At 38.0% G+C, this 24,831-nt stretch overlaps 1 protein-coding gene across 3 annotated transcripts in view; it reads left to right on the top strand.

The window, feature by feature from the left end:
* The window catches only part of Crppa (CDP-L-ribitol pyrophosphorylase A), a 282,328-nt gene that overhangs the window by 10,111 nt on the left and 247,386 nt on the right, over positions 1–24,831 (top strand). For all 3 annotated transcript variants that reach the window (XM_035445627.1, XM_027419745.2, XM_035445626.1), the window contains exon 2: positions 6,711–6,987. In XM_035445627.1, coding sequence (XP_035301518.1) covers positions 6,711–6,987 — 277 coding nt within the window. The remainder of the gene's footprint in view (positions 1–6,710; positions 6,988–24,831) is intronic.

The raw sequence follows: 24,831 nt of genomic DNA, 5'->3' as shown, positions 1-24,831 counted from the left end.
TTCCTGGTGTCTACTCCTCCTTGGTGAATTTGCTTCTTTTTGCTCTAAAGCTTTCAGTTGTTCTGTCTATTCTCTATTGTGACTTTTCTTCAGTTTCTTCATGTGGGAACTTAGTGCTATGAACTTCCTCTTAGAACTGCTTTCAGAGTGTCCCATAAGTTTGGGTATGTTGTGTCAACATTGTTATTAAATTCTAGGAAGTCTTTAATTTCTTTTTTTTTTATTTCTTCCTCTACCCAGGAATAGTGCAATTGGGTGGTATTCAATTTCCATGAGTTTGTAGGTTTTCTGCAATTTGTATTGCTGTTGAATTCTAACTTGAAAGTATGGTGATACAGGGGGTTATTTCAATTCTTTTTTTTTTTTTTATCTGTGGAGGTTTGCTTTGTTGCCAACTATGTGGTCAATTTTAGAGATGGTTCCATGTGGTGCTGAGAAGTATGTATATTCTTTTTTGTTTGGATGGAATGTTCTATAGATATCTGTTAAACCCATTTGGGTCATAAGTTCTGTTTGATCATTTGTTTCTTTGTTAAGTTTCCATCTGCTGGTCCTGTCTAGTGGTGAAAGAAGGGTGTTGAAGTGTGGTTTTATGTGTGGTTTGAGCTTTAGTAATGTTTCTTTTACAAATGTGGGTGCCTTTGTATTTGGGGCATAGATGTTCAGGATTGAGACTTCATCTTGATGGACTTTTCCTGTGATGAGTATCAAATGCCCTTCTTCATCTCTTTTGATTGATTTTAGTTTGAAATCTAATTTGTTAGATATTGGGATTGATACACCAGCTTTTTTCTTCAGCCCATTTGAATGGAAAATCTTTTCCCAACCCTTTACTCTGAGGTAACACCTATCTTTGAAGTTGAGGTGTGTTTCTTGTATAAAGCAGAAGGATGTATTTTGTCTTCATATCCATTCTGTTAGACTGTATCTTTTTATAGGCAGGTTAAGACCATTGACATTGAGGGATATTAATGTCCATTGACTGTTGGTTCTTGTTTGTTTGGGATTTATTGTTGGTAGTGTCATTGTGTGTGGAACCTCCTTTTTTTTCTGTTTTATTGGATTATCTATTGCCTATATTTTTGTGAGTGTCGTTATCTTGGTTGGGTTGGAGTTTTTGTTCTAGAACTTTCTGTAGTGCTGAATTTGTGGATATGTATTGTTTAAGTCTGGTTTTGTCATAGAATATCTTATTTTCTCCATCTGTAGTGATTGAAAGTTTTGCTGAGTACAGTAGTCTGGGTTGGCATCCATGCTCCCTTAGTGTTTGTAGGATTTCTATCCAGGACCTTCTGGCTTTCAAAGTTTCCATTGAGAATTCGGGTATGATTCTGATAGGTCTGCCTTTATATGTTACTTGACTTTTTTCCTTTGCTGCTCTTAATATTTTTCTCTTTATTCTGAAGGTTTGGTGTTTTGATCATTATGTGTCGAGGGGACTTCTTTTTATGGTCCAGTCTGTTTGGTGTTCTGTAAGCTTGTACTTTCATAGGCATATTTTTCTGTATGTTGGGGAAGTTTTCTTCTATGATTTTGTTGAATATGTCTTCTGTACCTTTGAGCTGTATTTCTTCACCTTCTTCTATACCTATTATTCTTAGGTTTGGCCTTTTCACGGTGTCCCATATTTCCTGGATATTTTGTGTTAGGGATTTGTTGGACTTGAGATTTTCTTTTGTTGATGTTTGTATATCCTCTAGCAATTCTTCAACAACAGAGATTCTCTCTTCCATCTCTTGAATTCTATTGGTTACACTCTCATCTTTAGTTCCTGACCATTTATCCAACCTTTCTATTTCCAGCATCCCCTCTTTCTGTGTTTTCTTTATTGTGTGTATTTCAGCTTTCATGCCTTAAATTGTTTCGAGTGCTTCCTTCACTTATTTGGTTGTTTCCCTTGGTTTTCTTTAGAATCTTTAAGAGATTTGTTTACTTCTTGGAATTTTTTGGTTTGTCTTTTCCTCTGTTTCATGTAATTTTTTGCTTGTTTTTTTCTTCTATTTCTTTATGGGATTTTTTTGTTTCCTCTTTAAAGGTCCCTATCATCTTTTAAAGATAATTTTTGAGGTCCATCTCTTCTTCATCCTCTCTGTTGGGATTTTCAGATCTTGCTGATGTGGAGTCCCTAGATTCTGGTGGTGTCATATTGTTCTTTCTGTTGTTGAGTATGTTCTTACTCTGTCTTCTTCCCATCCCTTCTTCAAGTGAGTGCAGGTGGGGTCTCTCTCTCTCTCTCTCTGGTCGCTGGTGGAGGGCTCAGCCTCTGGTGGCAGTGGACAAGGGTAGTGTGTGTCCAGACTCACGGTGGGCCTTCCCTGTCTGGACAGGTCCATTTTTGTGTGTGTGGGGATTCAGGCAGAAGCGAGCAGGGGCTGATTGGGGAGATTAGGGAGCAAAGCAGCACCCAGACTCACCTGAGGCATGGGCACCTGCCACAGGACCTTCATTAAACTCTTAAAAGTTACTGCAACTGAACTCTCTGAAAGAACATGCAATGGAAAGAAACAAAGGTAAACAGCTTAGGAATCAATTTAATCTCTTGCTTTACCAAAAAAAAAAAATCTGCCACTGATGTAGGTCAATATTTATTATAATTCCTTCTATTTAATATAGAGGTTAATATGGGACCACATTAGATAATGAGACAGAGTATATCTTTGTAGCCTTGGCTGTCCTGGAACTCTCTTTGTCGACCAGACTGGCCTCAAACTTATGTAGATCCTCCTGTCTTTGCCTTCTGAGTGCTGGGACTAAAGATTTGCACCACTTCACCCTTTCTTCATAATTTCTTAAAAGCATTTTTACCTAATTATTCAAGCATTGTCTTTGTTCAGTTAGCAAATATTTATTCACATATGTGATATATGTGATAATAGTGCCTAGAAGAGGGCCTGTTCTAGATGTTTGATTGACATTTGTTTAATGTCCCAGCAAATACATGGATGAAGGTAAACTTTCCTTTGTTGGAGTTATTAGAAATTATAGGAAATTAAATGTGTAACTGTAAAAGCAGCAATGCCATATGTTTCCGCCCCAGTAATAGTAATGATTCAGAATGATCCTTTCCTCTCCAAGATGTCACACTTTCCTCTGAGACAGTGTTGGAATATTTTTATGGGTTAAGCATGTAAGCTCCAAAGTTTGGTTTTAGCTCTGTGCCTCCATTTTCTTTTGGTGTGGCTGTGGGCAGGTCATTATCTCTGTGCCCTCAAAAGTAAAATCAAGACCATAGCAATTTATCTCAAAGAGCTGGGTATTGAGATAGTGTATGTAAAATTCTCAACACAGCCCACAGAAGCTAGCAAAGATTCCACATTTTTAGCTGTTTCTAGAACTAATATTACTGAAAGTGAAATATGTGCCAAGTTCTGGGATACAGTCTTTCTGAGAGCCTACAACCTAGTGAAGGAGACAGAACATTACTGACTACGGCATGATGCTTAATAACCTTTCGGGATGCATCCTTTGGAAGTGCAAGGTAGGGGGTTGCAATCAGCTTCGTAGTCAAAGGAGGTTTCCTGGATTGGTTTGTGCTTGCAGCTGGAGAGCAAGGAGGGCTCAGATTTGGGTTAGTTGGGTGGGAGAGCAGGGAGGGCGGAATGGAGAAACAAGAGCAACACGGAGGCATGTTTGCAAGAGGATGCGTTCCCTTCTGATTCAATGTCCTTTTATTATTACATTATTTTAGCAATAATAATTGGATTTATTGTTGCAAGGAAAATAACCTCCAATATTATACTTGACTACCTGCATTGGTGCTACCATAGGCCTTTTTCATGTTTGCTACATGAATTAGTATTTTTAAATTTTACTTGACTTTTTTCCCTCCATTTTTAATTTAAACCTGAAACAAGATTGTTTTACATGTCATACCAAGTTCCCTCTCCCTCCCCTCCTTCCTTGTCCCACCCCACTAACACCCTACCTATCCCATACCATTTCTGCTCCCCAGGGAGAGTGAGGCCTCCCATGGGGTGGTCCTCAGAGTCTGTCATATCCTTTGGGATAGGGTCTAGGCCCTCTGCCATGTGTCTAGGCTGAGGGAGTATTCCTCTATGTGGGATGGGCTCCCAATGTCCTTTCCTATGTTAGGGATAAGTACTGATCTACTACAAGAGGTCCCATACATTTCTGAGGCCTCCTCACTGACACCCACATTCATGGGGTCTGGATCAGTTCCATGCTGGTTTCCCAGTGATCAGTCTGGGGACCAAGAGCTCCTGCTTGTTCCCTTCTATATCGGTTTCCTCAACACTGTGAGAGGATCAGCTTAAGTGAGGAGAAGCTTTAATTTGCAAAGGATACAGTCTGTAGTAGTGGAAGGCAGTAGAAGAAGATAAGCAGGGCTGGCTATCCTGGAAGCAAGGAATGTAGCCTTAGTTTTATCCTTCAAAGGCATGGTGACCCATTAATGCTAGCTAAGCCTCTTGGCCTAAAGGTTCCATGATATCTTAAAATAGCACTATCAGCTGGAAAACCAAATGTTCAAATACATAAGCCTGTGGGGGGATTTTGGACCCATAACCCATTACTCTGCATTCAGGAAGCAGCTAGGCAGGAAAGTAAAAGTGTTGTGACAGAGAGTAGACCTGCCTGTTAATGGGCCTGGGAGGAGACAATAAAGTCTACAAAGGCCTGGACCAGAGCCAGTAGCAGATCCCTCTAGGGTGAGAGGGATCATCTAGAAATAGCAAGAATAGATTGTGCTGAGATAAGATAGGGAGACATTAAGAACAGCATTAAGTGCTGGACATAAGAGATTACAAGAAAGAATAATGGATCACAGCTGTGGGAGTTGAGCCAGAACGTTTCAGAACTCCACAGTGAGGCAGCACTGAAGAATAGTGATTTGCCAGTTGCTTTAATCTTTGTGAATAGGATAATTTCCACACTCCCAGGACAGGGCAAGTTCTAGAGTTGTCAAGAATGAGATTGGTGTCCTGATGGGATAAGTAAACCAAGATACAATTTACAAGTGATCTCATTCTGTAGTCTTTAGCATCTGTAAAGACTACAGATTACTCTTGGGCATTCTATGTTATTGTGTCCTTTTTATCATTTAAGTCATTTTGAAACGTCTTATAAAATATAAATGTAATTGAACACCTCTTACTTAGGATCTAAGGTTAAAATCAAGGAAACCAATCCATAAGTGTTGTGTGATATTGATATTATACTATGGGCAATTTATTCATTCAATAAGCACTTAGATGACCATTTTGTATAAAGTAAGAGAGATATGTGTTGCTATGGGGCCTATACTCCAGAAGATGAATTAAACAAATCAAATCAAATCAAAACAAAACAAAAAATAACCCTCAAAATAAAACAAAAGGAATATTGTATTGTCAATTAAAAAATGGCATTTTTGAATCTTTATTCATTTTGAATAAAATAGAAATACAGACATAAATATTTCTATACTATGAAAGACAGAAAAGACACTGTATGGATCTATTACATAAATTATAGAAGTATTATTTTATTAATTGTCATACAAATGTCTTCTAAAAATACTTCTGTGTTTTTCTGAGTTCCAGCAGTCATTTCCAAGAGACTTAATATAAATTATAAATGCTTGGCCAATAGTTCAGGCTTATTACTAACTAGCTCTTACAATTTTAATTAACCATTTCTATTAATTTACATTCTGCCACTTGGCTCCTGTCAACTCCGCTGACTCCTCCCTTCATTCTCTGTTCAGCTTTCCAGCCTAGCTTCATCTTATTCAGCTATTGGTCAGTCAGCTTGTTAATTTATTTATTATTTTTTTTGTTTGTTTTTCAAGACAAGGTTTCCTTGTGGTTTTGGAGGCTGTCCTGGAACTAGCTCTTGCAGACCAGGCTGGTCTCGAACTCACATAGATCCGCCTGCCTCTGCCTCCTGAGTGCTGGGATTAAAGGCGTGCACCACTACTGCCCAGCCAGTCAGATTGTTTATTAAACCAACCATAGTTTCATATATTCACACAGTATAAAGTAATATTCCACATTCATCTCTCAGAGATGGTGTAGAGGCATTACATGAATATCATACAAATTAAAAATGAGAAGTACATAATACATGTTAAATGCTTTTCTTGTTATCTATAATTTTGACACTTGATACGTTTTTTAGGACTTACCTATTCTTGCATGAATGTATAGGATTTTATTAGCATATAATTCTATTTAATTTTTATTATTTTAAATTTTTTTGTAGTTGGCATATAAAATATTAGAAAATTTAAGTGATTTTTTTTTTTTTTACTCAGAATTGACACTGTGTGCCAGATGCATTTTCTGGTTTGGGGCCATTGGAACATGCAGGTCCCTGTTGTCACTTGTTGGCTAGCGCCAGTATCTACAATCCTGTTAAACTTCCTGATTCCAGAGCCAGTCAGTATGGACTGGGTTCAGTCTGGGGGAGGTCTGTGTGAAGTCAGTTTTCTTATTTGAGTGGTTGGTTGCAGCTTGGGGGACAGCTTGAGACAGTCAGCTGGTAGAACTCAATAGAATACAAAAAATATAAATTTAAAAGTATATTCTTTTTTTGTGTTTTCTCAGACAATTTACAGATATACAATTTGTTCAAATTTAATTGAAGTAAAAAATCTAATGTATCTAATATGTTATGCACCATGCCATTTGAGATAATATAGTGTGAATTCAGTTTTCTTTTAGTAGCTTTATAGTCCACTTATATTAAATGCTCACATGCTTTCTTTGTAGAGTGTGCTGGATAAAAGACATTGTTGTGGCAGTGACAAGGGAGAACATGGAAGCAATGAGAAACATCATCCAGCGGTATGGGCACAAGCGCATCTCACTGGCCGAGGCTGGAGCCACACGCCACAGGTCAATTTTCAATGGACTGAAAGCCCTGGCAGAGGACCAGCCAGACTGTAAGCTCACTAAACCAGAAGTTGTCATTATCCATGACGCTGTGAGACCGTTTGTTGATGAAGATATTCTCCTGAGAGTTGTCACAGCAGCTAATGAACATGGGGTGAGTGTGGACACTGAGGATGGATAAGGGGTATGGCTAATTTGCTGAAGTTTGATAGACATATGTTTAACTGTCTCTAAGTGGATACAATGACCCGAAGCCATTTCTTTAAGGCTGTCATAACACTGTAGACTGTGAGACTTGAACTCTTTTTTTTTTTTCCGTATCATTTATCATATCGTGATATGAGCGATTGGAGGATACACTAATGATGCCATTAGAATATATGCCTACTATACTCATTCAGTCCTTCCTCATCGCCTTATAAGTAGTTAGCGTTCCTTTTGCTTTTCATGCTATACAATACCAACATGTATATTTTTACATATACACATATATTACTGGATCGAGAATATGAGGTTTATTTCTTCCTGACATTGTAGGTAATGGACATGAGCTATGAAAGAGGATTTAAAACTAATTATTTTTCTAGTTCTAATTCTGTTCTGAATTGTTTGGTTTTGGAGGTGGATGAGTATATCAAATATATTCAATACTGAAAATGTCAAATTTAATATACAGTTTCACAGTTTCTATTTTAATGACAATTCTAACTGTATATAACTCCATTAAGTTGTATAGACTTTTGGTCTGGTTAATTTTGGTTTGTGATGTTTTTATGTATTTGAGAAGTTTTTTCTAATGAAGTTTCTAAATACATATACACAAATGGAACTTTAATGAGTTAAATTTATAAGCAGTTGTATTCCCAACATGCATTGAAATCTGGCAGAAGCTCATGATATACTCCAACTAACAAAAACCTGGCCCTTTGAACTTGATTTTGTACCTTGAATCTTTCAGAAATGGCTTATTTTCTAAAGTAAATGTCCACACATGACTTTTGCATTGCTTACAGTGAGTCATTTGAAGATAAGAAAATTGTTTTCCTTTCAATGCCACTCAGATAAACGTGGGCTGGGAAAATGCCTATTGCCACATGTCAGGCATGTTTATCTTTTCCTGGTTCTTTCCAGGTAAACGTTTGTAAATATGGGCACAGATACTAAAACTTAAGTTTGCATTCTAAATGGAGACAGAGGAAAAAAAAGTATTGTGTGACACTCTTCATGGGGAGACATAAACAAATGTCTACTCACCGCAGATAGGGAGCCAATGACAAATTAAAGGAAAGATACCACTGAAGCCCAACCTAATGAGTGTTATTTAATGTGGGTGAGCAGACTCACAGCTGCATCACTGAGAGCCTGCCCCAGCCTGGGTGGTACTCAGAAGAGCTGGAAACAGCGCACAGCCTGCACAGCTCGGTAGTATGGAGAGAAGGCCCTTTTCCAGTCTCTTCCAGGCAGTTCAGCTGGTGTCTTCTTACAGCAGTTTGGCTGAACTCTGTTTCTTCAAAGTGCTTGACTGGGCTGCTTTTTCTAGGCAGCTCCACTTGTCTTCTAGGTGGCTGACTGTTCTGGCCCTTCCAGGTACTGCCCAGTCCTTACTGGGGAGGGAGAAGCCTAGAGTCATTGCTCAGTTTCAGAGACTTCCTGAAGTCTCTAAATTGTTTACTTCCTGAGCTTAATGCAACCCTCCGCCCCAAACTGGAGGTTTGCCTCTCAGAAAACTGCTATACAACATACAGAGATGTGCTGTGGGATATTGATTGCACTGATACGCGGGGACTGTTAATAAAGTTAACCTTTAATCAGGGGGTGGAGTCAGCAACTAGCCAACAGAAATTAGCTATAGAGAAGCCAGGAATACCATAGAGAGGCAAAGGAAAGAGTAGGGAGGGGCATAGAAAAGATCTGTGGGCTTTTCCATCTGGGAAATGTGGAGAGGGGGTCATCTGGTTGCTCCTCCATGGCTTTCTTGATCTACCAGGTTTTTATTCCAATATCTGACTCTCGGGTTTTTATTGATAATAGAGCAATTTAGATAAACACTTCAGAAATGGCATAGTTTAGTAGGTCTCAGATTTGTTTTTGTGTTGGTTATTCTCTTGGTAGTGTTTTAAGTGACAAAAGTTTGTATTTCTTGTTCTAATTAATATGCTGAGAGTGTCATTGTTTCACATGTTATTAATAAATCTTATCAAAATATATGGCAGCTACTTTTTGTTAAATGTGTCAAGGAGAATTCCTGAAAAGAAGTTGTCTGTAAAAATAGATTGAGTGATTAGGCTTGCAGTGATGTGGAGAAGTTGGAGACCTCATCTCTGTATAACTTTAGCCCTCTGAGTATACATTGCTTGCTCACCTCTGTGTTGGTAGTAATATCCTGTGACTCGTATATAAAAAGCCTTTGGCATCTACTAGCTTAGCAGAGCACTAACTTCCCCCATTACCAAAGCTAGCATTGTCATCAAACAGCATCAATAGCCGATAGAGCTTTCTCCATCCTGCTGTAACTACCCCTGTGATAGTTTCACCAATGTATTTGAAAGTGCCTTGATTTATTACTGTCTTTGGTTTGTTACTATAAAAACTTCATGAAACTGCTTCCACATTGGGACACAAAATTTAGAGTAACCTAAATCTGTGTTCCCAGGCTATGGTCACTCAAATTTGGCTCCACCATAAATGCTCTCTTATTCCTCTTGAGGTGAGAACTCTGTTGTTTCTCATTGACAAACATTTGTGGCAATTCTTATTAAACTGCCATTTTCATAAAGTGTGAATTAAACTATTTTTAAAATTCAATCACATATATATATATCTTAAAATCAACAACTTGTATTTTCAATGAAATCTGGACCTTTCTAATTACATTTAATAGCATGATTCAAAACCAAGGTTTTATGGCATTAATTTTTTTAAAAAACAGAAGAAATATGGTTTCATTTGGAGACATTGCCTTGGTTTTGTGGATGGGAAAGGATGCTTTTCATGAATGGTAAAAATCATGAGTTTCATATGGGTATGTGTATTAAGGATTTTCCTCAATTTATTAATGATTAACTAGATGTTACAGTTGGTTCAAATTTAAATCCAGAAAAACACAACCTTCTATGCATAAAAATCAGCTCTTAGATGAACTAAAAGACAGACAAAATTGGATTTTCATGGAGGAGTCACCCATACACCACTATATAGAACATATTTGTGGGTTTATAGGCAAAGTTTATTGACCATTGCTCTAGTTATCTGCAGGCTTTAGGATGATGAAGAGCTTAAAGGTTAATTTCTGATAATGTGGGTGGTCTACTCTAAGGAAGAGGTTTCCACTTATGCAATCCTGTCCAAAGTTTCTATAAGGGGCTGGCAGTGCCTGTAATACTGCCACAGTAACCCCAGTTACATGCAAAAGATGTTTCTTGTCAACTTAGACTTGGAATCATGAAAAATCAAGTGTAATTGAGATAAGAGTAGTTGTATTTAGTCAATGGTGGCAAATATTGACACTGTTTTAACCTGTCTACAAAATGGGACGAGTGACCCCAGTCATGGCCACTCAGTTAGAAGCACTGTCTATATTCCATTTTAGTTTAAAAACTATCTGGAGATGAGATACACCAAGCATCTAAGACTAAGGTTGGCTGCATATAGAAGCTTGGAGTGTCACCAGCACACGATTCCCTGTGTGTGGTTACATTCTCAGGTTCCACGTGGAAGAAAGGTGGCTTCTCTAGTGCCGGTACCTAGATTCTTACAGAATTCTCTCTCTCTTACTATTAATGTTGGCTTGGGTATAAAATACTCAGTGAATTTTGCCATTACTTTTAAAATAAATTATGTCATTTTTTCCTGTTTTCTTTTTCCTCTGCTTTTGATAAGTCTTTGAAATAAAATTAGACTGTTAAAATTGTTTTCCCATGGAGATGGAGAGATGGTTTAGTGGGTTGCCTCATCCAGCATTGATCTGAGGCTTTGTTCCCAGTCTTATTGTAACTAGTTAGGCCATGTTCTATGGATGCCTTGGGAGGCCTGTTCCTGTTTTGAAGGGAAATGGAGAAGGAGTTGATACGGGAAAGAGAGGATGTGGGGGGAGGGAAAACTGTGGTTGGAATGTAGTGTATGAGAGAAGGATAAAAGCTAAATAAAAAGCTAAATAAAAAAAATATATTACTCTTGCAGAGGACTTAAGTTCATATCCCAGTGTTCAGGTGCTCACAGCACCTGTAACTCAGGCTTCAGGAGATCTAGTGTTCCCTTTTGGCCTCAGGAGGTGCTTATACTCATGTCTACAAACCCACACAGACACATTATCTAAAAAATAAAACACTAACAAGTTAATTGCCTTTAAAAAGGTGCTTATGTATTTTCTCTCACAGTTGTTTCGTTTGTATAAATTGTCTGACTGTGAGCTGCTTTCCTCACTTGCTTTGAGTTTATTGTCCTTTATGAAGTTGGATTCATATCTTTATTCTAGAAAATTCTGAGCCATTGTCTGGTTGTTTTCTCCCAAATTTCCTATGCCCATGTGTTTTCATTTTCCTTATGTATATGCATGCTACATCCTTTTATTCCATCTTCATGTCTAGCTTTTCTTTCCTGTTTCTGTGTTTTCTGGATTCAGAGTCCTAGGTGATCTGGTTTCTATTTTGTTAACTATTTTTTTTTTTTAGCTGTGTCTAATCTCCTGGTTAGGAATTCATTTAATATTTTTCAGTTCTTTCTAGTCCATTTTCAAATGTGATTAGTCCTCTTCTGGTTTGGATTTTACATTTTGTCCTTTAATATTTAAACCATTTATACACTGCACCTAATTGTACTTCTTGGTGGCACTCCAACTTTTCCTTTCTGTTCACTTTTGCTCATGGTTTGTTTCCTCCTTTGCCTTATAGTTTGAGCTGCAACAGATGTCGAGGAACAAGCTCTGCTCTTGTTTGGCAGGACTTTATCAGGGAGAATCCCGAGGACGTGGGAGAGGGTGCATTTCTGAGGCATGGATTTATGTTCTTTCTGCCAGCAATTCCAAGCACATTACCAACTTTGAGCAGCATTGCATTGATTCTTGGCTTGCGGTTTTGTAGATCCTGGGTAACATTAAATCAAACTATTCCTCCACATATGTCAAGCTGATCATTAGACTTTTCAGGAGCAGCTGCCCCTGCTGTATAGGTCTAAAGCCAAGACAATCTTGCTTGCAGGCTTCTTTGACTTGGGTACTCTCCTTTTTAGATGAGGGCTGTGTTCTTTGTGTTAGAGCCTTGCCCTAACCAAGTGGTACAGGCTCAAACAATTAGTTATCATTCTTTGATGTTTAACAAGGTTAGACATCCTTGTTAACCCAAACCATTTTTTATAATCTTATTTCATTTGTTTTTAGCTATTGTCATTGTTACTCCTAGTAGATTTTGTCATGAGTTCAGTCATATTTCTAAAAATCCTTTTTGTAAAATTCTGACTTATATTTACTGTTTTTTTTTAAATTGTAGTGGTTTAAAAAGAAAATCTTACTGCCACTTTGACAAAACAGTAATCTCCATCTTTCCTAAATGGGAAGTAATCTTAAGGCTCCACAGTTAAGATGGTAAGGTGAATAGCAACAAGGACTTCCTACAAGGGAATGTTAGGGAGTGAAAGCATGCTGGGATACTAAAGGATGTCTAAATGGTGGTTGAGACTCATTTGTACAGGGCCAGCCAGGCTATTGCAACTAGGAGAACTGGCAGTGTCCACATGCTTCATAGTCTAAGAACTGATAATCATAGTATGGATTATAAAGGATGCCATATTCAGTTTCTGAAAGACTTGTGTAACGTATGATTCTTTGTCCCAGCAGGAGCCCCAAATAAACACACAGATGCCATATTAATTATCAAACTGGTTGGTTGGTGTCTTAGGCTTTTTATTGGCTAGCTCTGACCTCTCTTCCTGGGCTCATATGTCAATTCCTCTTTCCCTACACTCCCAGAATTCTCCTTGTCTTGTAGCTCCACCTATCTTCCTGCCTGGCCAATCGGTGTTTTATTCATCAACCAATAAGAGAAACATATTCAGAATAACATGTCCCATCAGACTTGCCCCTGGAAGAGACTTGGGAAGCTGCTTGTGCATCTTCTTTCCCTTAGGTGAAGTTTAATGTTTCTTTACTTTCTTGCATATATTATTGTTTTCCTAATTAACTTATAGAAGTATATCCTATTTGCTGTCTGTACTTCCATATCCCAGCTTATTTCCCAAGACATAGCAATATGGCTTGTTCTAGAATTGTTCTAATATCTTGGGGCTTCCTGATTTAGAAACTAAATGTATTTTCAGTATGCTTTTCAAGTTCTTGAATAATCTACAGACTTGGACTTTCTAATAGGCTCTTTCTTCTTCTTCTTCTTCTTCTTCTTCTTCTTCTTCTTCTTCTTCTTCTTTCTTTTCTATTTCTGATCCTGGGATCACACCTGAGTTGATGCTCATAAGAGATGATGTAATTTGGAATGGGAGTTGGTCAATGAAAAGGCCTATGATGCAATTAGAGGGTTAATGCTTTGACCTGGCCAACTATCATAGAGGAGAAGGGGGCTACAAATTAAACTGAATCTCAGGGAATCAATTCAATGCCTCATTCGTATGTCAGGAAACTCTAGTAAATCTGTAGACCCTGAGAATCAGAACAGCTACCTGATTATTGTGAACACACTGAGGTTCTGAGTGGTGTGTTCTGAATCCATGGAAACTTTGTATTCCGTATTCTTTTAGACTATAACCAAGATCTCTACATTTGGGAGTTTGTCTGACGTTGTGATCAACCTGGAATTGTTAAGTGTGGCACCACCCTGAGATTTGGTTTATGTGACCTGTGTAAGGGCATGGGGGCATTCTGGTTTTGTGGCTAGTGGGTGATCTGAGCACTCACCTGGGGCTGTTGTCTGAGGCAGGAGCATTGTCAGGGATTGCTTCAATCTGTGACATCTACACTAACATGGGTAGGTACTCTGAGAATTACACCAAAGTGTGCCTGGGGGAGCTGAAACAATGAATAGTCTCCACACCTGGCATCTTAACTGGATCTTCCTTCTTGAGTGGCTCTTCTGGTATCTACAACTCTATTTTCTGCAATTGCTTTCCTCTCTCCTTTTGTCTGCTCTTTCCAAACCATATTCTCATGTTTTATGTGGCTCCGCTATTTTATTTGTTTCAATAATCTACTGATCTCTGAGAAACCTAAAATCATGCCTATATTATTGATTTCTTCATAAAACTTACAGTAAAATTCACATTTTTGTGGTATAATCATGATTTCTTTTTTGCTTGTTTGGTATTGGATGCTCCCTTAAATGTATAAAGGCAGAGGTATATGTGGAAAAACTTGACTTCACATCTAGGAATATACAATTATCTTAGTCTGTATTTTATTGTTGTGAAGAGACACCATAACCATGGAAACTCTTATAAAGAAAGCATTTAATTGAGGCTGGCTTACAGGTTCAGAAGTTTAGTCCATTGTTGTCCTGGAGGGATGCATGGTGGCATGCCAGCAGACATGATGCTAGTGAAGGAGCTGAGAAGGAGCCTACTACCTGCAGGCAGTAGGCAGAGAGAATGACTCCAGGCTGGCCTGAGCATTTGAAACCTCAAAGCCAACCCCCTCTGACACACTTCCTTCAATAAGACTATATCTATTCCTACAAGGCCACTCGTCCTAATAGTGTCAAGTCCTATGAGCCTATGTGAAACATTTTCGTTCAAACTACCACAACAATCTAAACTATTTTGTCCTTGGAAGGTCAAAGAGAAAGGCTTGCACCTTTGGAGAGAAGGGGGCTGATGCGATCCCCAGTTTCTGGCTTGTAACTGTCAGGCTGAGGACAGTTAGTGTGACTGCTTCTCTGGGGCTCTGTAAGGCCTCTGAGGACTTCTCAGGTGCCCAGCAGCTGGCCATAAGAATAACATATAGCAGCAAGATTCATGTGTTACCATTTGACATTCAGACTGGGCACTAGAAGTGTCAGTGGGTTCTGAGCTGGCCTTAGAGTGTTCTACTCTCCTCATTTACTGTTCTTGTATTCATCTAAATAGATGTCACGGCACCCTTGTGAACTACTACAAGATCACCAGTGCCAGGGTCCTCATCTTTACTGATGGCGTCTGCCACAGATGGAGCCAGGGCAGACATTTCTCAGCAAACCATGCACTGATCTTTGAAAGCAACACTACAGAGTACAGGATGTTACGAAGACCTAGGAAAATTACTTACACTGCTCCTTATATTCAGGCCCTTCCCTAATTGAGGGAGATTGAAAACATGTATTCTCTGGTCTTATACTTTTTGCCTCTTCTCATGCCACACTTAATCTTTGGAAAAAAGACTATGCCTTCTGTGTGCATAACACATTTGTATGCAAACATCGGCTCCCACTAATATACTGAGCTCTTACAAATCTCCTATGCTCAGGCCCTCTGAATTCAAGATTTTCTGTACTCAGCATCCAGCCCAGTGGAGTGCCTTGGATTTGTTTTCTTCCTTGACTGTGGCCTTCGATACATGTTGGAATATTTACCTTTCCCTAGAGTTGGTCTTGAAGTTGATAATGGTGGTTGGGGCATTGATTCTTGCCCCAGCTCCTTCCAACGCTAATTAATAGTCACATGTAGATGTCAGGAAGATGACTTTTCACTGGTGTAGTTGGTACTTTAGAAATCACTTTGAAAACTATTGTAATAGTCCAAATGAGAGATAATGAAGGCCTTTCTAAGCCACTGAGGTGGAGATGGAGTTAGAGGATTGTCTGGAGCTGACTGGTCTGGTGGTGTGAGCTACTGAGTAATAAAACATATACTGTTTGTTGTTCTTTCCCTGACACTGGGCCTCATTGCTTCTCTGCAGAGTTTCTGCCCTCCTCCATCTTCCCAGAAACTTCCAAGTCTCTGTGAGAGTAGAGCTTGAATTCTGATCTCTCAGTGTACTTTTGCCTGTGTATCCATGGAAATTGTATTCATGTGAGAGGTTTTACTGTCTGGGTCTTTTTTAACACTGGGTCATAGGTCACCTTACTTCTTAATCCCATAGAGCAAAACTCCATGCACTTATTGCCTATATTGGGTTGTGTATGAAGTATTTTAAAACAGGAATTTTCCACTTGTGAGCAGGCCATTAGTTTCTTTCACTGTTTAAATTCTGTTGCATAAATGTATTCAACTCTGACTTTCTACCTAATGGCATTTTTTGCTATAGGAGTGGGCTCATAAGCGATAGAATGGTTACCTGCCTCCCTGTTTGCTTCTTGGAACCTAGATTAAGGATCACTAATATGGCAGTCACAAAGTGATGGAGAACATAATAATTCAAAGTATTATAATATGTGTTTATCTTTATTCTTTAACAAAATAACTAGTTTTGTTATTCTTTAACATTTTGTTACTCTTTAACAAAATGACTAACCTTTAGTAAAAGAATCAATTGTCTTAAATTAATGAGTGATTGACAATAATGAGAACTTTTAAGTGGCTCTGGATAATTTGCTGTTGATTAGGTTAAGAAAACTACTTTAAGTAGATTCACACTGTTATAAGAAAAAACAAACAAACAAACAAACAAAAACACTCGACACCAAAGTTTTACATAGACATAATTCTTTGTATAGGAAGAAATATTTTATCATTCTCCATTTTTAACTAGTTTCTAATTTCAAATGAGTTACTTACCTTGTGTCTTTGGAGACAGTGACATCTGTGTGACTGGAGACATTGGTAGGGCTGTATCTGTGTAATCTTGGGCTTATGCAATATGACTATATTTAGCAGTGATTAATGGTACTGTGGCAATCCTCTTAGCTTCATTTGTGTCCATCTGGAAAAACATTTGTTGGTGTCCAGCTTTCTAACCCAAAGCCATGGATTCTGGGCATGTAACTTGCTTGGGACAGAGATAGAAAATCACTCGACAGTGATTCATTCTACACTTGAAAATTTGACTTTTTAAGCAGAATTAATGTGACTAATTGCTTGTATTTGATTGTGATCCGGGTGAATTTGTGTGTAAGTGCATACTGATCCTCCCTAGATGACTGGGTTTCCATATTGTTGCAGAAGAACAACTTTTGTATGGCCTTGAATACAGAGCTAGTGAAATGATTCTTTTGTAAAATAGTGAGTTTTAAAAACTGAGTCTCTCCATTGAACAGATGAAACTCTGTTGGTCATGCTGCAGGAAATCCTTACTGCTCCCAAAGCTTTTGTATGGCTCGATTTTAAACCACCTTTGGATATCTGTCCTATGCTTTGCCTTTCGATGAGGTTTGGAGAAGTTATGTTGAGAATGGACAATACTATCTAGTGATCCAGTGAGATAAGGTTTGTTAACACACCGATGCAATATTTGGTAATGCTAGAATTAAGGTGGATATTTTCTTTCCAGGGGTTACATTTAGCCAGTGACACGGAGTTCCTTTTATGACTTTGGTTGCACATCTAGTTTAGTCTCTGTCACTGTCTTCTCTCATACACACCTCTTAATCCTTTCTGTAATGCAGCAGAAGTGTGTTTCCATGGTGATTCTAAATTCTATCAAGTTGACAATGAAGGTGAACCATCACAAGGTTCTAGGATCTTGTTTTAGGATTTCCCCTGTTTTTGTATGATGGGTGTCCTTTTCTATTACAACATGATCTTTGTGCATTTTGAGAAAAATAGCTCATGCAGGTTTCTTCACTGGAGCTTTTCCTTCAACGTCCTCCTCTAAAAGTCATCCTCCTCCTCCTCCGCTGCAAAACTTATTCTTTCTGTGGATCATTGCAGCCACTTTGAGGGATAGAGGTGGTCTTATAGATGTACTGTGCTACCCTCTTCTTTCATCTTCTAAGTACTACAGTAACATTCTGGTTGCAGCCACTTCTCAGCCTGAAGACCACCAGTGCTGTGGTTTCAGAGGGAACAGCTGGTGATGCAGTGTTTTTACCATTTCTAGTGTTGCTTTCTTGATAGATGAGTCTCAGGAGGCTTATATCCATCAAGAACAGGTATTTCTACTGTGCATTGTTTAATTACCTAATAATGCTTATGCTGATTAACTTGTCATAAGTGAGGGTCATCTCAGAAGAGGGAATCTCAAACAAGAAAATGCCTCTATCAAGTTGGTCTCCATCTGAAATTAGATATTAACCTTTCACTTTCATTCTGAAGACAAGTCTCTCAGGCTTTTCTTGATTGATGATAGAGATAGGAGGACCCTGACTACTAAGGGGAGTGCCAACTCCAGGCAGGTGATCCTGGGGTATATGTAAAAATAATGTGTACAGGCACAGATACACATGCATGTTACCAACAATGAAAGCAAAAGAGGTTATGAATTGAAAGGGCACAAGAAGGTGAGGGTACAAGTGAGGGTTTGGAGGGACAGAAGGGAAGGAGGAAATGATGTAATTATATTATCTTTTAAGAAATAATTAAATAAGTATGCTAAGCAATTAATGCAGTGCAAGCCAGTAAGCCAATTTCCTCCATGGCTTCTGTTTCAGTTCTTGTCTCCAGATTTTGGCCTTGAGTTCCTGCTGTGGTGTCTCTTCATGATAGACTATAAAGTGTAAGATAAATACATATTTAACCTCTTAAAGTTGCCTTTGCTCTTTGTGTTTGTCACAGCAACAGAAAGCAAACTAGGGCCATGTAGATGCCTGAGGAGGAGTATGTGTTCACAATACTATATAGATGGCTCATAAAGGAAATACATTTTTGTTTTGTGTTTTAGCTTATTAAGGATAGGGCCTTCCTGGATAACTCAGGCAGGCTTCAAACTCAGTGATCTATCTAACTCCTGGGTGCTGGAATTACAGGCACTCACTACTTTGCCCAGCTTTAATATTGTTATTGAAAATAGTAGGTAGAGGTGGTGTTCGATTTTCTGACTTTTGTGATTTGTGTCACTGATGACTTACCGTGCAGGGACACATGTAAATACTTTGACAGATGAGAGGCAGGTCACCACAGTAGGGCCACACTGTTGTGTTCCATTTGGAGCTCATTAGGCTAACTCCGTGATAACATGGGGATGATGCTTCATCTATCAAGCTTCCCACAGAGCTAATGTTTTAGAGGGAACAGACTGTGTCCATCCTTAGCCAATTTTTGTAACAGAAAACATCACTTAAACAAGGATTCATTGTACATGTGGCTCAGCACAGAGGTGTGTGAGCAGACACAGCCCTGAGTGGAGACCTGTAGCATTAGCATCTTGATTCTGCATCTGCTGTTGTCAGATGAGTCGTGAGTGATGGCAGAAGGGCCAGCAGAAGCCTTCATTCAGGATTCCTTTTTAAGAATCTTGCAGAGCGAGATCTTTGAAGCTGCTGTCACCAGGCACTAACATTCTTACTGATTTTTGAGGCATGCAGAGACAAGACCTAGCAATTCTTTGAATTTACTCATCCCACTCTAGTGGTATTTAAAATGTGGGTGAATTCTGCTCCCAAGGAGCTAGTATTCAATAGCCAAGAGAGAAGGGATCTCACTACTCATTTTTGAAATTGTTCAGTATACGTTGACATTATGTAGAGTACATTGGACACTGATACATCTAGTATGACAAGCTTACCATTGATTTTGAAATTGTTTCTTCCCCATTTCACCCAGGCTCCTATTCTACCCAATGGATAAACATAATCTGAACCTTCTCATTCTCTGGCTTTTCTCTTTAGTTATTACACATACATGCCTAAAGTAATTATTGGTTACATATGCATGACTTCTGTTTTGCATCTAATTTTACTTTTTTTGAACATTGTGTTTAAGGATGTAAGTCTGTACAGCTGTAACTTCATTCATAACCATTACTATAATATCACAAGTCATTTATTTTACAAATGAGGTTTACGTTTCTAAGTCATTGCTACTACAGATGCAGGGTGAGTCTTTGATTCATTTGCATTGATCAGCCTCTCTGTTTTTATGCCTATGCCCTGTGGTTTTTATTGCTACAGCTCTGTAGTACAGCTTGAAATCAGGGATGGTAATAACTCCAGAAGTTCTTTTATTGTACAGGATTGTTTTAACTATTCTTTGTTTTTTTCCATATGAAGTTGAGTATTGTTCTTTCAAGTGCTATAAAGAATCGTGTTGGAATTTTGATGACAATTGTGTTTAATATGTAGATTGCTTTGGTAAGATGGTTATTTTTACTATGTTAATTCTACTGATCTACAATCATGGGAGATCTTTCCATCTCCTAATATCTTCTTCAGTTTCTTTCTTCAGAGACTTGAAGTTCTTGCCATACAGGTCTTTATGGTTGGTTGGTTAAGAGTTACACCAAAATATTTTATATTATTTGTGGCTATTGTGAAAGGTGTTGTTTCCATAGTTTCTCTCTCAGTTGATTTTTCATTTGTATGTAGGAGGACTACTGACTTTCTGTGTTAATTTTGTGTCCATTCACTTCCCTGAAGGTGTTTATCAGCGTTAGGAGTTCTCTGCTAGAATTTTCGGGGTTGTTTATGCATGCTATCATATTATCTGCAAATAGTGATGCCTTGACTTATTCCTTTCCACTTTGTATCCCCTTGATATCCTTTAGTTGTCTTATTGCTCTAGCTAAAACTTCAAGTATTATATTGAATAGATATGGAAAGAGTGGACAACTTTGTCTTGTTCCTGATTTTAGTGCAATTGCTTTCAGTTTCTTGCCATTCAATTTGATGTTGGTTATTGGCTTGATATATATTGTTTCTGGGTCCTAATTGCTCCCTTGTGGGGGGTGAGAAGGTGCAGAGTCAACAGCACAGACACTGGGAATCACATGAAAGGGAAATAGGGAAATGGCAGACTCATTTATTTAGCAATAGGGAGGAACTTAGAAACCCTCCCAGCACCCAGGCATTCTGATCTATTGACATGGAGTGGTTGCCCCTCATTGGCTAGTCAAGATCAGGATATTTGACAGCACCAGGCAGACTCCAGGTTGGCTTATCTTGGCCTGGTAGGCCTTAGCTTCCTACATATCCAACCTTTTTATTTATTACATCAGCACTTGTATTTGTTTTGTGAGTATTTTGCTGAGTATTTTTGCATCAATGTTTATGAGAGAAATTGATCCTTATTTCTCTTTCTTTGTTGAGTCGTTTTGTGGTTTGGGTATCAGGGTGACTGTGGCCTTTGAAAGTCTGTTAGAATTCTGCGCTAAAACTATTTGGCTTTGGCCTTTTTTTGGTTGGAAAATTTTTAATGACTGCTTCTATTTCCTTAGGGGTAATAGGTCTAAGTTGTTTATCTGATATTGATTTAACTTTGGTAAGTGGTATCTATGAAGAAAAGTGTTCATTTTTTTAGATTTTTCTGTTTTGTGGAGTACAGTTTTTTGAAGTTTGACCTAATGGTTCTTTGAATTTCCTCAGTTTCTGTTATGTTCCCTTTTTCATTTCTGATTTTGTTAATTTAAATATTCTTTTTCTGCCTTTTAGTTAGTTTGGATAAGGGTTTGTCTATTTTGTTGATTTTTCTCATAGAACCAACTCTTTGTTTCATTGATCTTTGTATTGCTCTGTTTCTATTTTATTGATTCCTGCCCTCAGTTTGTTTATTTCCTGCTGTCTATTCCTCTTGTGTTTGTTTGCTTCTTTTTTTTCTCCTAGATCTTTCAGGTATGTTGTAAAGTCTCTAGTATGAGATTTCTTCAAATTCTTATGAAGGCGCTTAGTGCTATGAACTTTCTTCATAGCACTGCTTTCATAGAGTCCCATAAATTTGGATATGTTGTCCATTCATTTTCTTTTAGTTCTTAGAAGTCTTTAATTTCTTTCTTTAATTTTTCCTTGACACAGAGTTGATTCACTAGTGAGTTGTTTAGTTTCCACGAATTTCCTTTAATTCTCAGAAGCCTTTAATATCTTTCTATTTTTTTCCTTGACCCAGTGTTGATTCAGTAAAGTGTTGTTCAGTTTCCATGAATTTGTATGATTTCTTTTATTTCTGTTGTTGTTGAAATCTAGCTTTAATCCATGGTGGTCTGATAGGATACTGAGGTTATTTCAATTTTCTTGAATTTGTTGAGACTTGTCTTTTGAGCAAATATAAGGTTAATTTTGTTCTACAAAGTACTGAGAAAAAGGTAATATTCTTTTGTGTTTGGATGAAATGTTCTGTAGATATGGTAGGTCCATTTGAGTGGTAATTTTTGTTTGCTCCATTATTTCTCTGTTTTTTTTTTTTTTTTTTTTTTTTTTTTTTTTTTTTTTTGTCTGGATGACCTATTCATTGTTGAGTGGGTATTGAAGTCTCCCACAATTAATTTGTGAGGCTCATGTGTGATTTAAGCTTTGGAATGTTTCTTTTACAAATGTGGATGCCCTGTGTTTGGGCCATAGATGCTAAGAATTGCAATGTCCTCTTGGTGGATTTTTCCTTTGATTAGTATGAAATGCCTTTTCCCATCTTTTTTGATTAATTTTGGTGGAAGTCTATTTTGTTAGATATTAGAATGGTTACACATGCTGGCTTCTTAGGTGCATTTGCTTGGAAAATTTTTTCCAACCCTTTATTCTGAGGTAATGCCTATCTTTGTTGTTGTTGAGGTGTGTTTCTTGTATGCTGCAGAAGGATAGATCATGTTTCATATTCATTCTGTTATGTGTCTTTTTATTGGGGTATTTGAGGCCATTGATATTGAGAGATACAATGATTATAATTCCTGTTATTATTATTATTATTATTTGTTGTTTTTGCTGATTTTGGTGATTTTTTTTTTAACTAGCAAGTCTTCAGGTCCAATATTCAGTCACCAGTAGGATTTTTGTGGCCTGTAAAACCTCTGATATTTGGTGCCTCTGCAGTTCCAAGTACCTGTGTGGTTTCTGGGGTTCTGAATATCTTCTTAGTCTGCATCTATAGGGAGTATTTGCTGGCTGTGGGCAGTGTTTTACTTTGGGTCCTAGATCTGGCCTGGCCTCCAGTAAGGCAGAAGTCTTCTTGCAAAGTTGTTTGGCAGAATATGGAGCCCAGGGGTGGGAGGTACAGTCTGGGATTGTTGGGTTTTAAGAGTGTTAGCAGGCAGTTGGTGGTCTAACCTTGGGTCCCTAGATCCGGCCTTCCTCCGGTAAAGCAGCTGAAAGAAGCTGGTAGTATAGGCTGGGATATAGAGCCCCATAATTTGATTCTTAATTGTTGACTTGTGCAAGTGCCTGAATGAAGAGACAGAGAACGAGGGTCTGAGGTATGAGATGTGGCTCTCAAGTACATGACCGCATGTGACCCATTTCCTGTAAGTAGATTCTATCTCCTAGTGGTCCATTGAAATGTGAACTCCTTAATAGATCAATGCTAGAATCCTCTTGATCAAGTTACCTCTCAGGGTTCCACTTATGGACATTATTGCATCAGGGACCAAAATTTCAACGCATGAGTGTTGGGGTTTATTTCATATCCAAACCACTGGTGATCAAGAGTGGTGGCAGTTGACACAGCATATTTACATGCTAACAGTGACACTTAATAAAGGACTGGAAACTGAGGCAATGTAGAACGATGACTATGGTGTATACCAAGGGAAACAGGTACCAGTATGCAATGTGCAGGTGGGACCCTTAGGAGCTAGAAATTTTCTCTGTTTTTCAAGGAAATGTTTTCAACTTTGACTAAATTTGCTCCTTTAAAATAGTCAGTTATGTGATATTTTCATAACTCCAGTTTTGAATTGTTCACTTCTCATGTGATTTGTGTTTTGAACTTTCTCCTTGCATCTTTGCAGGATTTGTTTGTCCTAACAATTACTTAATGAATTCATAAAGGGCCTCTATAAACAAGATGGTGTCACCTTCCTCAATCGGAGATAGTTTTGATCACTGTAATTACATTATGTAAGTGATTCTTCCAGTTATAACTCCCAGTTAGAACTCCCACTATATTGTCTAACAACGAAAGTATAACAGTGAATTGCCTTATCCCCTTTTCCTGGTCATAAAAAGAGAGCTTTTAGTCTTTAATGTTATGTATGATCTTAGCTATAGGATTTTCAAGATGTGTTTTAGTGAATCAAGTCCCCTTGTGTTTCTAGTTTGTATGCTTCTGTCAAGAGGGGAATATTTGATTTTGTGATGTCTTCTCCATCTCCTGAGATGACCATGTACTTCATCCCTTGTTCTATGTATTTATTATATTGGGTTTTCATATGATGAATCAATCTGGCATTCCTGGAATAAATCCTTTTTGGTCATGGTATATGATACTTTTTACATGTCCTCAGGTTCTGTGTTAGAGACTCAAGCAACTGTGGATAAAAGTACTGGGGAAAAACACTACATCTGTACTGAATGTGCAGAGACCCCAAACAATATACTGTAACAACCACTTAAATTATGTTTACATTGTATGTGATCTAGAAATGATTGAGAGTATCTGAGAGGTCATGGGTAGTTTTATGTAAATCCCATGGCCCTCACATAAGCAAATTTACTTCTACAACAAATCCATGTGGATACAGAGGGATGGTTGCGTTTAGGGATTTGTGTATATGTGATGTGTTCATGAGGTTATGCTCTTCAGTTACCTTCCTTGTGGTGGCTTTGTTTTGTTTAGGTAGTGAGGTAACCCTTGATAGTGCAGGGTGAATGAGGAAGACTTTCCTCATCTACTCTGTTCTTTATGTAAACCTTTTGAGGAATTGGCATTCTCCTTAAAAGTTTTACATGATTTAAAAAGCCATGCAGGACTTGCTTTGTTCATTGTGGGAATTTAAGTTGTTAATTTCCTTGTCACACAGGTCATTTCCAGTTTTCCATTTTTGAGTTTGTTTTGATAGATTGTGTACATATACATATTCAAACCAGAATGCTTTCTCTCATAAACATCATTTATCCAGAATCTGTAATTTCTATAACTGATGCTTAAAAATTGTTCAACAGGAACAATGACTCACATTGATATTTCAGTAATACATTAGCCAAGTCCCTTAAGTATTTGTATATCGCAATGTTTTCACTGTAAAGTATCTTCACATTCCCTACTGATTTTCTTGATTCACTGGTTTCTTTTT

This window comes from Cricetulus griseus, chromosome 5, assembly GCF_003668045.3.
Source record: "Cricetulus griseus strain 17A/GY chromosome 5, alternate assembly CriGri-PICRH-1.0, whole genome shotgun sequence".
Classification (NCBI taxonomy): domain Eukaryota; kingdom Metazoa; phylum Chordata; class Mammalia; order Rodentia; family Cricetidae; genus Cricetulus; species Cricetulus griseus.
The sequence above is the reverse complement of the archived record's forward strand: the minus strand, read 5'-3'. Positions and strand labels throughout refer to the sequence as shown.